At 43.2% G+C, this 15,602-nt stretch overlaps 1 protein-coding gene across 2 annotated transcripts in view; it reads right to left on the bottom strand.

The window, feature by feature from the left end:
• Window positions 1–15,377, bottom strand: part of slc35f1 (solute carrier family 35 member F1) — a 53,438-nt gene extending 38,061 nt beyond the window's left edge. Inside the window, exon 1 of one of the 2 annotated variants that reach the window (XM_027001639.3) lies at window positions 14,963–15,377. In XM_027001639.3, the coding sequence (XP_026857440.1) occupies window positions 14,963–15,072 (110 nt within the window). In that variant the 5' untranslated portion in view covers window positions 15,073–15,377. Of the gene's footprint in view, window positions 1–14,498; window positions 14,582–14,962 lie in introns of those variants that run through there. The other variant, XM_081718077.1, reaches the window with a different exon arrangement.
• Window positions 15,378–15,602: the final 225 nt, after the last annotated feature.

Below are 15,602 nucleotides of genomic sequence, written 5' to 3'. Positions count from 1 at the left end.
CACATAACCAGGGATCCTATGGGGCTAAATAGACAACAGTTTATGAGAAGTGGGTCACCTCCCACCAGAGCTTGTCGGCTTACCCCATTCCCAATTGCACAGATAAATGTTTCTCAGAATAAAAGGCACGCTCGCTGGGCTTGCATAATAGATGAGGATCTTCCGTAAAGCAGGGATTATGTTTGGGAGGCTGGCTGTGATGGTGGACTGCACGGGGTGTGGTCCAGGCAGAGCTGCTGCACTAGGTCCCACTGTGCCATCTGTGTTCCCTGTCACCAGCACCACCTGGGCCAGAGGTGATGCTGCTCCAATGCATAATCCCCCATATAAACGCCCTCTAATGGGGTTCGTCAGGCCTGCGCACTCACCTGAGAGCACACACACACAGAGCTGATAGATTAATTATATACTCGTAGATTAAAAATCCCACTCCACTGTTTTTTTCTCATTGGCTACATTCCACTGTTGACTGCTCATTATGCACCATCCAGGCACATTGTTCATATATTCTCTCTCTGTCTCTCTCTCTCTCTCTCTCTCTCTCTGGCATATGCACACATTGCACAATGCTCTAGCAGTTTCAAGAAACCATTATTCACTATTATTCACTCAGTATAACAGCGCATAATACAAACAAATTCGAAGAAACCCTAACATGCAGTACATGGACTACATGTTACAGAGGACTTCGCTCCTTCAGCACGAGATGTGAAAGTGGTCCATTCTCCGTGTGGGGTCCCCAAAACCCTGGCCCAACCGCAGCCCCGCCATACGCTTCCCACAGAGCGTGCTTCATTTGGCTAATTCACTAAAGGATTACGAGAACACAAGGTGAATTTTCTCTGGCGGAGAAAAGAGTCTTTAATCAGCACTTTGTGCAGTCCTGCTGTTTAAAACACCAGGGCAAGGGAGCCCACTGACTGCCTCTGAAATGCGTAGAAGGGCATTTTATGGTTGACTTGGGCAATGTGGTCAACTAATCAGAGCACCATTAGAAATACTACAAAGAAAATTCCACTTCACACTGCAAGATCAGCAGGAGCGACTGTCTCTTCTCCACAGTTACACAATACACCTACAATTCTTTACTACAACTGACATCAAATTATTGTGCTTTTTTTCTGAACTAGACAGCTGCTCCAACTAATTATAAACTTGCATTACAAACTCAGACACATATGAAGACAAACTGAAGATAGGGCCTTTTAATTATATGCTAGTAAGCAACTTATTTTTAACTCCACTGACACATAGTAATTACCCTTACGAGGGCTTTAGAGGTTAAGGTCTTAATTGCTCTTTAAAATTCAGTGGGGATGGAGCCATATACAGCTCCATTTGATCAGGGCCATGAAGTGGTGGGATGTCGTGCTGCAGGTAGAAGTCTTTTCACAGCGGGGGTGGATGTCATTTCTCTTAGGAGAGCCCTGAAGTCCATTCTTCCACGTCCAACCCTGGTAGTTACCCGAGAGAACAACAACGCAGCTTATGTTCCGTATGCACGCCGGCGAACTGTTGCACTATTGTGGAGTGCGGCTGCGTAGCCAGTGAATTACTCACTCCACTCTAGACGGAGCAGAACATAAAGTGCCAAATTCATTCACTATTCGCATATGCAGTAACAGCACACATGGAAGCTTTCTCCCTGAAAATGCAACGTGTCACTCTCGGATAGATAGTGTCTTAGGAGTATGACTGCCTCTAAGTCTATTTTCACGATCCACCACACTGGAGATCTCAGTCAAATGCCTATCAGGCTCGAGATAAATCGAGCATTCGCTATTACCTTTAATCAGCCAGTGTTCCCATTTACTGCTGCAACGAGTCAGGCAGCGGCACAGAATCTTGAGGAGAAAGTTCATTCTCAATAACTTTGTCAACGTGACGGCTAAGGACCGGGTCTCTGAAAAGGAGCGGGTGCTTTTGCGAAGTGCAAGGGACACGTGACCGTCCACACGACACCTCACGCCAGGAGACAACAGCCCTGCTTCAAGACTTCACTGCACATGCGAGAGCATGACTTGCGCTTTTGCAGCAGGGAAAACAAGAACAAGCTAATTACCCCCTACCTGCTGTTCCATCCATCCACCAAAAAGTAGCAAACAATATTTTTGAAAGTGATTGTTTATTTTTTTGCTATAGTGCAGCTCACATGAAATTACTCATCAAACTGCTTTGGAGCCCTCAAATTGACCATCTTATGCTCCATAGATTGGGTCCCCCACATGGAGGTGACTATGTTTAAAATAGATTCAGTACAGAATCTCTGAAATCTCCCAGCCTCTAGATGTCAACATAATGGCTGTTTTGTAATGCGGAGAAGAATAATTGGAAAAATGACTCCTTGGTGAGTCTTTAAAGACTCAGCAGTCTATAAATTCACTGAATTCAAGTCTATATGTGTAACACACAACCAAGAGTCCTGGTTGATAAGGTGTCATATCCTTGAATAACATCCAGGCTTTCTGTTCTTATTGTTTAAATGATTCTTTCCAGTCACTTCAATGCAGGTTACATTAATACCCTTTAAATATACAACTGATTACTCACATTTACACTGCAATCTGTGGGGAAGGACATTGTGGATGTATTTTTTGTACTGCATTTATATTTTGCATTACATTTAAATTCACAGCAGTTGCTCACATACTCTCATCCACAGTGACTAACAGGGGTGCTCAGAAAACTCTTGTGAGTTTAAGACTGGTCTGGAGTACAGGGATGCCAACGAGCCAGAGCTCAGGAGTCAATAATAGATATGTAAACATATCTTTGATATAGAACATATCTTCTGATATATTCAATGTGATATTTGTTATTGTCAAATTGTGAAAAGGAGAAAAGACAGATATGACATTTCTGTGAAATATTGTCATCCTAAATGTCTGTCCTAATTTTTTTTCCAAGTTGTTGTTTTGACAGACTGCCTAGCAGGGCAGCCTAGAAGAGGCTTTTTGTTTGTTTTTTAATGATAACTACTACGGCATCAATGCAGCTCGGTGGCAATTTTCACGTATGACCACACTGTGTGTTTGCTATCCATTTTTTTATTCCTCTATTTTAGGAGAGAAAGAAAGCCATCTATTCAAAATGCCTTCAGAGGGAGGCAATTCTCATATCACTGTCACAACGTGATTTAGAATATTTTGTTTTCTTCAGCAGGTTAAACGCAAAGTTACTTGAAATTCTCCAGTTTTGCGAAATCAAAGAATGGGCTTGATGAATCACTGGGGAAATGTAATGCTTGTTTAATCGTTGTAATCTCCTACACCGACTCCTCTACTTCTCCAACCTCCGTTGGACAATTGCTCTCACTCATTAGTATTATTTTCACTATCATATTTTTTCTCATATCCAGTTGTCTGTGTCATATTTGCACAGTAGTGATGTTCCAGTCTGCACACTTGTATATTGCATCTGCATTTCAGCACATCTTATTTTATCTTATCTATCCTATCTTATCTTATGCTTCTTCATTTTGGTTCAGGCATTTCACTATTTAGGACTACATTTATTCTGATGATGATTCAGATAATACCAGACACCATCATCATATACTACTAGGCACCATTGTATCCTGTTCCATTGCCCCCAGCAGCACAGTCTCCGCACCCACTCCAATGCACTCCTTCAGTCAACACGGCCTGGATGTGCCTCTGATGCATGTGGAACATTTACCTGAATCAGCAGGGTGTCGGAGGCTCAGATCCCGGAGCAGCACCCAGGTGCGAGACGGCAGCATTTGGCCCCGTTTGGGTTAATGGCACGAAGGAACCACACTCTGACCTTGCTACCTTCTCATGAGCCAGTCAAGTGCATAGAGGACAGCAGGGCAGAAGAGACTCCTCTATGTATGAAACATTTAACTCACTTATCGTATTACTTTGTCAAATCAGTGTCACTGGTCTTTGTAATCAGGTGAACAAGAGACAGTGTAATTATTATATCAATTATGCATTCAGTAGCTATGAAACACTTCATTAAACATTCAGTAAGCATTGTGACGTGAAACATTTATCAGATCACAATCAGCCCCCAACAGAACACTCTGTGAGAGGTTATGACATAACTTCTAGTGAAAAAAACCATGTAATTTTAAGTTAATAAGAAACCTACATAAATACATATTCATTGAAAAGTTGATGATGGTCCATCCAAATAAAGTGGTGTGTTGACAGGTACATTGCTACTTTTGGCAGGATCAAGCCTGTTAACTAAAGTTTCATTGTATTTGCGTAGCTTTTTACTGCAAGTGTTGTCACAAAGCTTTGCATAAATCTCAGCCTAGACTCCAAAGCAAGCCAAAGATGACAAGGTGAAACTGGTATGGAAAAACTCTTGAAGCTGCCAGAAGGTAGATAAGCCAAACTCAAAAGGGGACCCATCCTTTGGCTGATACCACACAGTGGATTATTAAGTCCATACATGAATTACATTCTAAAGGCAGTTGGCTCACAGGTTTACAGAGGACATATACACTGTACATAGTGTTATACTGTATCATAGAAGTCCCCACCCAGACACACCAGTTAGTTCATTCTCCTAGAGTGCCACCCTCCTCTTACAAAAATAGTCGCAGACCTCAAAGTATAAAAGCAATGTGTCCAACAGACAGGTCTACATCTTCAGAGGCTAGAGTACCTGAGGTATAACACATGTTGAGGTGTGATTGCTTTGAACCCATATGATCTTCTGGGCTTGCTAAAAATGACTTGCTCCCTACAGTCAAGATGACTGATAGCCTATATTATATTTCTCTCATTTGAGTTTTTCATCCCCAGAAATCAGGAATGTTTTTTCAGTGGTTTCTAGACATAATCCAATGCCTCTTTTTCATGAATAATTCATCCACTAACAAAAGGGTAATGAAGAGTTACTCGAGCATATTCCTTCCATGAATAATTCAAATCAACAAAACTTCACTTCTAAAAGCACAAGGTAGACTGATTGTCTAGTTATCGAAACTGAAATCTTGGCTAATTATTGCAGCCATGCTATGTGCACCAGAGTTGGGGAAACTGAAGAAGAGGTTTGTTTTGCATGAGAACATTTATAATGTGTCATAATGTTGGTGCAATAACAAGCAGGATGATGGCTGCTGAGGTTATTGACAGGCAAACACAGCCTATTCCACTCTTTTATTCCAGTCCATTCCCTGCTCACTCTTCTGACAAACACACCCATCAGCAAGGGTCACACACACACACACACACACACACACACACACACACACACACACACACACACACACACACACACACACACACACATGCAGATGGAGAAAGAAAATGCAACAGTATGGGCCTGATCATCTGTGATACCTGTACAACAGTAACGACAGAGGCGCAAAGACAACAGTAGCATAAGTCAATACATCGGTCCAGAAGTGAACAGGCAGAACCCCACAAGACAAGCCTGCATCCCTCGAGAGTATTCTGTTCTCTGTACCCTCTGGAATCTCTACCGGATTTAAGTAAACGAGCAAAGACGCTTCGGGCTGGACTGTCTTTTATTAAAAAAAAATGATTTAAATGCAAATAAAAAGTAGAAACATAGCACCCAGGGGAGCTGAGCTTATAAAGAAAGTGCGGCTACAAAGGTGCTGTCTCAGTATTTCTGTTTTAACAATCACTGTTGTATAACCCCTGACTGTCTACTTGTGCAGTAAATGCAGCTTCCAGTTGAATCAACTCCCCAACTCTGCTTACCCACAGAATGCCTGCAGCCTCAGCCAAATGGCTGGAGAAGCTGCATTATTTATCAAAAGGACGTTCAAAACACAAGCCCTGCAAGAGGCTCCAAGAGATCCAACGACAGTGGCATATATGGGAATTAAATGCCTGTAGGTCAGCCAGGACTCTGCCGATAATCATTTCTCATGAATACTGGGCTAGCCTGTGAAATGAACTCTTCTTACAACTCCTAGACACTAGAGAGCATGAGGTTACAAAGATGAAAAATAAAGAACTTTTTTTCTAGCCAAGCCAAGCATTTTTGCTCTGGGGTCAAACAAACACAAAACTTGAAGCATGCTTAAAAAATACCCATCCTCATTTATACATGGAGCAAGAAACATAATACAGAAATGCTAGAAATGCAAAAAAAACAAAAAAAGCAAACAAACAAACAATTTTTTGTTTTAATATATATATTTTCTTTCTCTTTAAGCAAAATAATCTGTCCCTGTTTATTGCAAGCGATGTGGCAGATGCTCACACAAGCTGTTCCACTGAGCAAGAAAGGCAACTCTCCCACAGTCTGCTCAGTCAGACAAACAGATCTGGAAACGTCTCGCACGCGCGGCATGCGTCTCGACGGGTCCGCACCCAACGAACACCTCTGTCCCGCCCTTGCTCGGCCTAGCGGAAGCTGCCCGGCTCGGCGTGAGGGCACGGAAAGGCAGCCAATTGGAGGCAACCTCCGAGAACCACAGAGCCTGTCAGACCCGGGGGTTATGAGCACTGCTGACCAAGAGATGCCGACTGGCAGGACGGCTGCAGTGGGAGAGCCCTTCATCCTTCAACCTGCCTGAGAACATGCATATTTAATAAACACACTGGCAGCCCCTTTCAGCTTCTGTAATACATCACTGCTCAGGCAAGGCAGCCCTATGGCTTCTAGCTGTTTTCTGTAAATCTCTGTAGAGCATAGCAAGGCAATGCTAGAAAAAGACACTCAAACCTTGAATGGTGTGCAATTTGTTTGTTTTCATACAGTATATTTCAAAGGTTGCACATGCGTCAAGCCTTATTCCCATGAAATAAATGTCCAAGAAGCACTGTTACAATACTTTATAATTTATTGTTTCAGAATCTCTGTCAACAGCTAAACAGGGGCTTGTGGTGAGGCAATTAATCTCTAGCTTTATAGTAATAGAAAAAACACAGTCAGTCTGTATGTACAAAGTGAAAAGGTCTGTTGAAATTTTGGGAGACAATCTTACTAATGATGTTAATTTCACACCCAGAAATAACGGCATAACAACTGACCATGTCACACAAAATCGTGTCCATGCTATCAGTCCTCTTTTGTCTATCATCCATGGTCATTTAAGAGTATTTATTTATTTACTTTACTGGCTATATTAATTAACTGTTAGCAAGATTACCTAGATGTTGTTAGCAAGGTTACAAAAAAGCTACATGGTACTGCGATGTGAGCACAAGAATATTAATTAAACCTTGTGTACCTAAACTCAATTTTACCTAACCCCAGGACTTAAAATCGTAATGGCTTTTTTCAATTAAATTCTTTCGGAAAGTGGAAAGTTGGCTGGTGATACATATGCACTGGCATTTAACTTGTACTGACCCCTGCAACCTCAGCCTCTCTACTGTTCTTCAGCCTGTAACGCACAGAACAAGTGTGTGTTATGTGTGATTTCATCCCCTCTCTCACAAAATCCCTTTGTTCTTCTGTTCCGGCACTCATGACCCCATGGGGAGAGGACTGGAATTTTGGAGAATCACTGCCTCACAAATACAGCCATTCATTAACTGTGTGCAGAGTATATCCGTAAGTCCTTCCTAAGCCTGAGCCATTGGCTTGTATTATGCTTACTCCGTCTTTAGTCCATTCCTTCCCTCTTTCTCGCCTTATCTCATTTCTGTCTCTTTATTTGGCTATTTCCTGCTCTCTCTTCTCCCTTTTTGCACTTGATTGCGTTTTCTGCCTTGTATCTAGTGGAGCCATTCCCACCATGGCCCCTCGCACATGCCAATGCCATGCCTTAATGGACTGTTTCCTGCTTGATACCTGGGAGCAGGTGAGAGGCCTTGACCCTGCTTTCACAGGCCTTACTAAATACAGTCCGAGCTTCATTAGCCGCTTCTGGAGGCGTGCAGGGGCATTCCGTCAGGGGCACGGACGTGAGAGTAAATCGGCTGAGAATAACTGTGCGGTTTAAGCCTACTCCACCAGGCTAATTAGATCCCGGCAGTCAAAGATCCTGCCCACACTTCCTCATTCAGCGGTTCATGCCATGCGCGTGGCCCAGCCGAGCTCAGCTTGCTCGTCTGCTGGGGAAGCGGCTAGCATCATCTCGAGGGCTCGTTGTGCATGTCAAAATGTCCCGGCTCAGCGCATCCTGGGAAATGCGCTCAGGATCAGCCATGTCATTAGTAAGGTTTAAATAGCTGTTTAAATACCAGTTAGCCTACACTTGATCCCATGGCACAATGAAGTTCAGTCCAAGCAGCGAAGGATTAGTGCCATTCGGTTGGCTCTGTGATGTAGAGTGTGGGCTGTGTGTGGCAAGGATGTACAGGATGACATATGGGCTATACCAAGGAGCAGCTCTTAACAAGTCTGTCTCGGATCACTTCCTAATACAGCAATCTGTCACTGTATGAAAAGTACAAATGCTCTGTTACTAAAGGGACTGAGGGAGAGGTCTACTGTCTGTGTGTTCTGAATAACCCTTGGAAAGCTTCAAACAGCCCCTCTCACATCAATGCCTTGATTATGTGTGGCTGCTCCTTGCCTTACATCAGTGTTTGGCAGTCATGGAGACACTGCTAGGGGAAACTAGTGGTGGAATATTGGCATGGTGCCATCCCCACACAAGGACCTTTACCACTCTCGCTGACATTATACTCCAGTCTCGGTATTCCCCTGAAGACAGGGTTTGCCATACTGAGACTTGCTCAGAACATACCCATATCTGCAACTCACAAATTTTAAGATTAACATTAAGATTACTTCAGCATGTTAGCTCAGTTTTGATTTTGTAGATGCCCTGAATCACATTGATCCTGGGCTACTTGGCAAGCTCTGCAGTTATGTGTGGCATATATTGGCTAATTGGGCTGAAATCACATCGACATCCTCCTTTCTTGAGAAGCTGGAGGGTGAGGACAGAGTGGTGGGGTTAGCATGGGGAAGTGCTCGTGCTGTGGGTGGCGCACCCCTGAATGTCGCGTGGTGCTACTCCTGGTAAAGCTAGCGCTCTTAATTAACCAGCGAGCTGAGAGGAACTGCTCCCTTTCCATTTCCTTCTATCCTCGCTCTCGAATCTCTCGTAGCTGCGCTTTTTTGTTAACACGTTCAGCTGATAGCAGAGATGAAAAACATAAAACATCTCTTGATACACGATTCTTTTTCGTATTTTTCACAGTGCGTAGAAACTGTCTTGCTCTGACATCCCCTTCCACAGAATGCACAATCAAAGCCCAATATTTACCTGTTTTTTTCCCCCTTGTATTTTTATGACAAACATGAAAGCTCCACAAGGAACAGCCGGAGCTCAAGACAGACATAGCAACGGAATATCCATTAAATTGTGTCTGGAAAGGGAAGCTCGGGCATCACTACGACTAAAACAACTATTCCCACTGTCACTTTCAGTGCTTGAAATTGCCAGTCCGTTCGATACCGCGTGCCACAGACGCACATCCTGTAAGGCAAGCAGACACATGCCGAGTGCGATGGACCTGTGTGGCAGGTCAAGAGGCCCTAGCAGGCCCGGCAGACTTGCATTGCGAGTTGACTTACTTACACTCCTTTTTTTTTTAATGCTCAAGTCGCGATGATAAAAGCGAGCTGTCAGCGGGGAATCGGACAAGCCAGAGCGCTGGTGGAACTAATGCTGTTCTTTCGTTCAAAGCTCGAGATAATGCAGGGGTGACAGTCAGGGACTTCTGGAACATACATCAAAATGTCCCTTCTTTCTGGGTTTTGTGGTGCTTCCTCTAATGTGTCCCTGGCATATATGCAGAGACAAATTGAATCCAGGGTGTCCTTCATTCTTCGGAAGACTGACATATTGACGCATCACTCTTCACTTCGATTAATCATTTTGCGCTTGAAGGAATTCCACATCAAGTGAACGATGATATTTGACTTTGCAGAAGTGCATAAGTGTGATAATTAATGGAAGGGAGCAGACATTCTGAAGGGGTGTGTATGTATTATTGGCTAGTTTGGTTGAAAGACAGCTTCCTCGCACACACTGTACAGCATAATCACCGCAAATAAATGGCAGGAAAGAGCTTTGCCCCTCCTCATTCGAAAGGCCCAGGGGCATGAACAGCTCACCCACACAGCGAACATGGCCAGGTCTCCTCCCGCCTCAAACATCTTAGCAAGTTGCCCAAACGGACCCTAAAGTCATTTTTACAGTCTGTCTTATACAGTGCTGGACTCAACAGCTGCTGCAGTGTCATCCTTTGACCCAGAGACTCAGTGCACACTCATGTTATTCTGACCTGAATAATCTCAGAAAGGTCTTGATAATTACCTGATAATTACCCGGCTATAAAGGAAAACCCCACGGCTGCGCACAGGGCGGGTGTGGAAGCACCACTGTCTCAAGCAACTGGGAATCAGGACAGAAAATATTTTTGTCCATTGAAGGAAAAGAAATGGTGTCCCGCTGAAATGCTGCTGGTTAAGGTACTTGCATGAGACTGCTCAGGAATCTTCCGTGAAGTTTGTCAAGGCAAATGCACATTAAACTGTAAACAAAACCGCGAGGCTCATTAAGGGCTGGGGAATTTCACAATGGAGACCGAGAACCAACTTAATTGTAGCTTGGCCCCTGCTGAGACAAGCTGCGCAAACCCTTCTGACCTGACTGAATTTTTAATCGCAGCGATTAAACAGCCAGTTGCATCACAGAGGAACGTTCTAGACTATTCATTCTTGAGCAGAAACACGTCTCAGAATGGTTTAATTACTACTGTGCCTGGGTCTTCTTCTAGTTCTTGATAATGTCAACCAATCAGTCCACCCAATTAATAAAACTTGACTTTTGCTTTCAAAACACTTCTCGAGTTTTCTTGACTTTTAACTTGCTTTCTATAAAATCTAACACCTTAGTGGACTTCAATAAATGAGTCTGCACAATTTGAAATTAGACTCCTGCAGTGTCCAGAGACTCCAGAGGTCCAAAGCTGGAAATGATAACATGATTTTGCAGCATCACATTGTGCTTTGTCAAGAAAAAAAAAAAAAAAAAAAAAAGTTCCAGTCTCTGCAGCTCTTTGTCCTAAGGGAACAGATGCAATGTTCCACTACATATCCCCAAACACCTCAGCTGTTCCCAGCACAGACATGTGTCTGCATCCGGAGGCCTTAGGACTTCCCAACAGGACGTACGAGAGGCACAGATGCCTCCATACAACTCCCTCAGCTCGTCTTTCCCTCAATGAACCAAAGGCATTCCGTGTATTATCTGCCAGGTTGCCAGGCAAACAAGCTGCTTTCTTTGGGCAATAAAATTACTTTGAACCGGTGGCAACAACAATCTTTTTGTTGTGAGCAGCTGTGAGTCTGCTCATATACAGCTGGAAAGCACTACTCATTGTACATGTTGGATATTATTATTACACTTTATTTTCTTGAGAAGCTTATGATCAACATGTAGCTCTGTTATAAACCTAAGGTAATCGGCATTTACTTCTAAAACTTGATCTGTTACATTTATGCACTGTACGTAAGTATGATTTTGCATAAAGGAGAATGCGTTAAAATTACCCTAAGCACACTTTAACAGAGCACATTTTACAAAGCATACTTAAACAGTAGAAATAGCACACATTACAGGCCAAGGCGTCTTTTCTCCAAAGAGAGAGCATGGATTGTCCTTCTCATTTATCTACTTAGTGAAAAAAAATGCATTCCCTGACTGGCGTTTTATTGATCACTTCCTGCACCGCTGCAATTACAGAGATCGTTCTGTTTCATCACTGCACAACAGAGCAGCCATACATCTTATTATGAGCAGAACAGAAAACTCAGCCGAGTCTATAATGGAAACAAAAGAGCTCTGCTGAATGGTACGGCACCACTGTACCTTACCGTATGCCATAATCCCCTTGTTGCCATCAAACCCAACTTTACCCAGGAGGCAGCCGTGAAAATAATGGATTTAGAGGACAAGACCTTCTCCCTTCAGCTCTTTACTATCCATGCAGTGGGTTACTACAGACTGTTACACCTCACATTTGGGCTCATATTTTATAAACCTGCCATTCTGTGTCAAAACGTCTGAGGAGATGAGCTTCTGACACCACCTGTCACAGATTTTGAAGCTTTAGAGAACCTATGGCTGTCAAAGGAACTGTCTAACCTTTTTTCTGAAAATACTGAAATATCTTCATGGAAACAAATAACAGTGCTTTTGTCATGAATGGTTGGACATGACTGAGAAAATTTGTCCAAGGTTTTGCCAAATACTTCAGTAATAGGAAAATTACTGTATATTGTATGTTTGTAAATTATAGTCCAAAGTCACCATTATTTTTTATTCCTTTGGATTTTTAACATTGCATATATAAAGTTAAGAGCAAACCTATTCATGCTATCAAAAAGTTATAAATACGGCCTTGAAACCTTATAGTTTAGTTTTAATTAGTAACAAAAATGTATGAGAAGTGACTTAGTGTTAGTAAAATAATAAAAGAGCGACACAAGTTAAGTTGAAAACATAAAACTAGAGAAATGGCAGCTTCTAACCTGGGGAGGATCAGCAGTATAAAGCAATCCCCTCTTTATTAGCCAAGAGATTTCCTTTTTTCCCTTTAAACAAGCATTCTGTCAACGTCCTTCACAGTATATTATAGAAGCTAATTCCCTCTTCAGTCCTTTGGGTTTAGTGGAGCTAAATAAATGTCACCTGGCTATTGATGGTCTTCTCCACAGCAGGAGCTGAGGGGGTCCGCTAGCCGCTCCACTGACTGGCCCCTAGCGAGTCACATTACAGCCCTTCTGAGAGACATTTCAGAATCACGTCTGTCATCTGCACAGCGAGCTCAGCCTGGGCCAGGGCTGAGGCGTGAACTGAGGTTCTCCTGCCACCACGGTTCTTCTGCCACCTGCCACGATTAGCAAGGGCACCGGACATCATGTGCCTAGCGCCAACATTATCACTGATATCCCAAGGTCATGCTAATAAATCTAGGCATTTTCTGAGTCACTGTGACTTCTGTTAAACACAGGCCCAGTCCTCAATGTTGACAATGAACTTTTTCAGCAATGCACCATAGTTGGATGTGTTACAATATTTGGATGTGCAGCAATAATTCACAGAAAATATCTATTACAAGCAATGTCAGTTTGTAATTATAATTTCATTGCCAAAATAAATAAAAATAGAATCAATACTGAATTGAATTTGGATCCTGTGATTCAAAATAAAATTGAATCAGATCATTGCCAGGCTGTAGCCATACTGATGCCAATAATGCATTCAGTACAGCAGTCCTCTAAGGAAACACAACTCCTGCGAAGAATCCAACAAAATCTACACTCTGAGGAAGTCTACACATATGAATTAAGCCTAGTCTCTGGAAGGTCATCATTGTTTCCGCACTGTTTAAGTCTAGGTTTACACTTAATCTGGCTCTGGGAATCCAGTCCTATATCTATTTCATTCTGTAATGAACATTCCTCACTTAAATATAAAGAAACTCAGGGCTGCCTGTCTATATTACGGCAAGCAGAGCAGACACTGGTCAACAAAGCAAGTGTACGTGAAAACAACAGTCTCGTTCACACAGCAGTGGCTGCCAGGATAAACGATCCCACTCAACTATGTGTGAGCCCTCAGGGACGGCAAGCCTCCCGTTCCCTTCAAGTGTGGATTCCTCTCTGGACTGAGTGATACAATGGGCCCAGGAGGGGGCAGTGGGCAGCCCAATCCAGACGCCCAGATCCCACCCCACGGGCCATTGTTTAGGAGATAAAGGCGAGAGCTGGGCTGAAAAGGACCAGCAGATGGCAAAGACAGGGAGCGTGAGCGGACCGACTCAGGACCACCAGCTGTCACCTTCTATACACACACACACAAAACACGTAGCTGGAATTAGACACCTCAAGACTACCACCAAATCTAACACCGCCTCACTCTCTTATAAACACGCAAACACACACACACACACACACACACACACACACACACACACACATACAAAACACTTATCTGAGTAAGGTAGTTACTTCACCCCCTGCTGATATATTGTAATGGGCTGAATGCTGTGCAGATATGCTGATATGTTATGTAATTTACCCCTGAACCCAGACTCCATGCTGAAACCTAGACTCCATGCCCAAATATGTACAAAGCCAAGCTACTGATAGTTCTCAACTTAGGATGCCTTTCAGTGCTCGGGTAATGGCTTAATAGGACCTAGTCATTTTTGTTTGATTTGAGCACACAACAGGTCCGAGCGGGGGTGGGGGGGTGGCGGGGGGCGGTTGAATAGGTTTCTCTGAGAGATCCTCCTGGTGCCAGTGTGTAGCTCATGAGTGATGAGGATGCACACCGCAAGACAAAAGAGGAGTGCTGTGCAGCGCTCTGCAAAGCCTTTCTGCCCCTGAGATGTTAGAGTAGAGCTACGGCTTTTCACAAAAATCAAATCGGTGACACTGGAAACAAAGTAAGGAATCCTGAGACGCACTCACTGGCTGTATGTTACTAAGTTGCCTATTTATGAGCTATTGTTTGAATGCAGATTTTTTGCAAAATAACATTAAAGGCGATTAACCATAATACTTACGGATCCTGATCACTTGTTCTGAAAACCGAGAGAGGTATATTACGAAGCAACCTTGTTTGACAGTTCATTTCTCAGGGTTGTGGTGGCATAGTGGACGTGATGCATTTGAATTTGTAGATTCTGAGAAAACGTCTAGAAACGAAACATTTTATCTCCTATAAAAAGGCTAATTTGGCCGTTCACGGGGCCGCTTAACACAAAAAAGTATTTTAATGACATGTCCGATTAAAGGTTCGGCTGAACTCAAAATATGAGGTCAGAAATGACTTCAGACTGAATAAACCCAAACACTCCTGTATGCTACCATTTCAGTTGACCGATGACGTTTTGATAAACGTGCACAGCATTACAAAGTTCTGGTCAATGACAGAACAAAAACGACTGGCAAAACCGCACAATGTCCCGCATTCTAAAATCAGCCCTGGTTTTATATATCTTCCCAAAGTCGTATTGAAGTCTCTTACCTATTAAAGACTTTCCTCATCCGCTGAAACAGTGTCGGGGATGTTGTGACAGTCTCTGATGGAATGGTTTCAATAGTCGTAACAACATGATTCTGGTGTTCGGGAATCATCGCTAGGCTGAAAATCGGAAACAATCAGAAACCAGAGGGCATTCTGCTCCGCGGGAGCACGTAAGGCTTGGGTTCAACCGCGGGAGACAAAAGCAGATTCTCCGGGCTTGCAGCCGACAACCTTAGCCTTCCATAATTCAGACAGAATTAGCAGGTATATCTCCAGCGTAAGGGAGCGAGGAAGACGCGCTATAGGCTTATGCGCGATGCACCTGCTTCTCAGTATGGTATTTGCAAAGGTTCCCCGGTATCTCAGTGTGCATTTTCTGAATGCCAACGCTGGACTGTCTCGACTTGATGGAAGGCGTTGGGATTTCGATTACAACACACGATACAACCACTAGGGGGTGTGGGTATTTCTTGTAGGAAGACCAACTGAATGTGTGTAAGTCGACAGTGTTGCAGATCCATGCACAAATCCACTTGGGCACAGTGGAGATTTTAATAGACAAACATTTTTTTTTATTGTCTAATGCTAAAAACGATGATAAAAGAACACAGCTTTAACCATATTATATAGTTATATGTAA

The sequence above is a fragment of the Electrophorus electricus genome, chromosome 7 (assembly GCF_041902795.1).
Source record: "Electrophorus electricus isolate QZ-2024a chromosome 7, ASM4190279v1, whole genome shotgun sequence".
NCBI classification, from domain to species: domain Eukaryota; kingdom Metazoa; phylum Chordata; class Actinopteri; order Gymnotiformes; family Gymnotidae; genus Electrophorus; species Electrophorus electricus.
The sequence above is the reverse complement of the archived record's forward strand: the minus strand, read 5'-3'. Positions and strand labels throughout refer to the sequence as shown.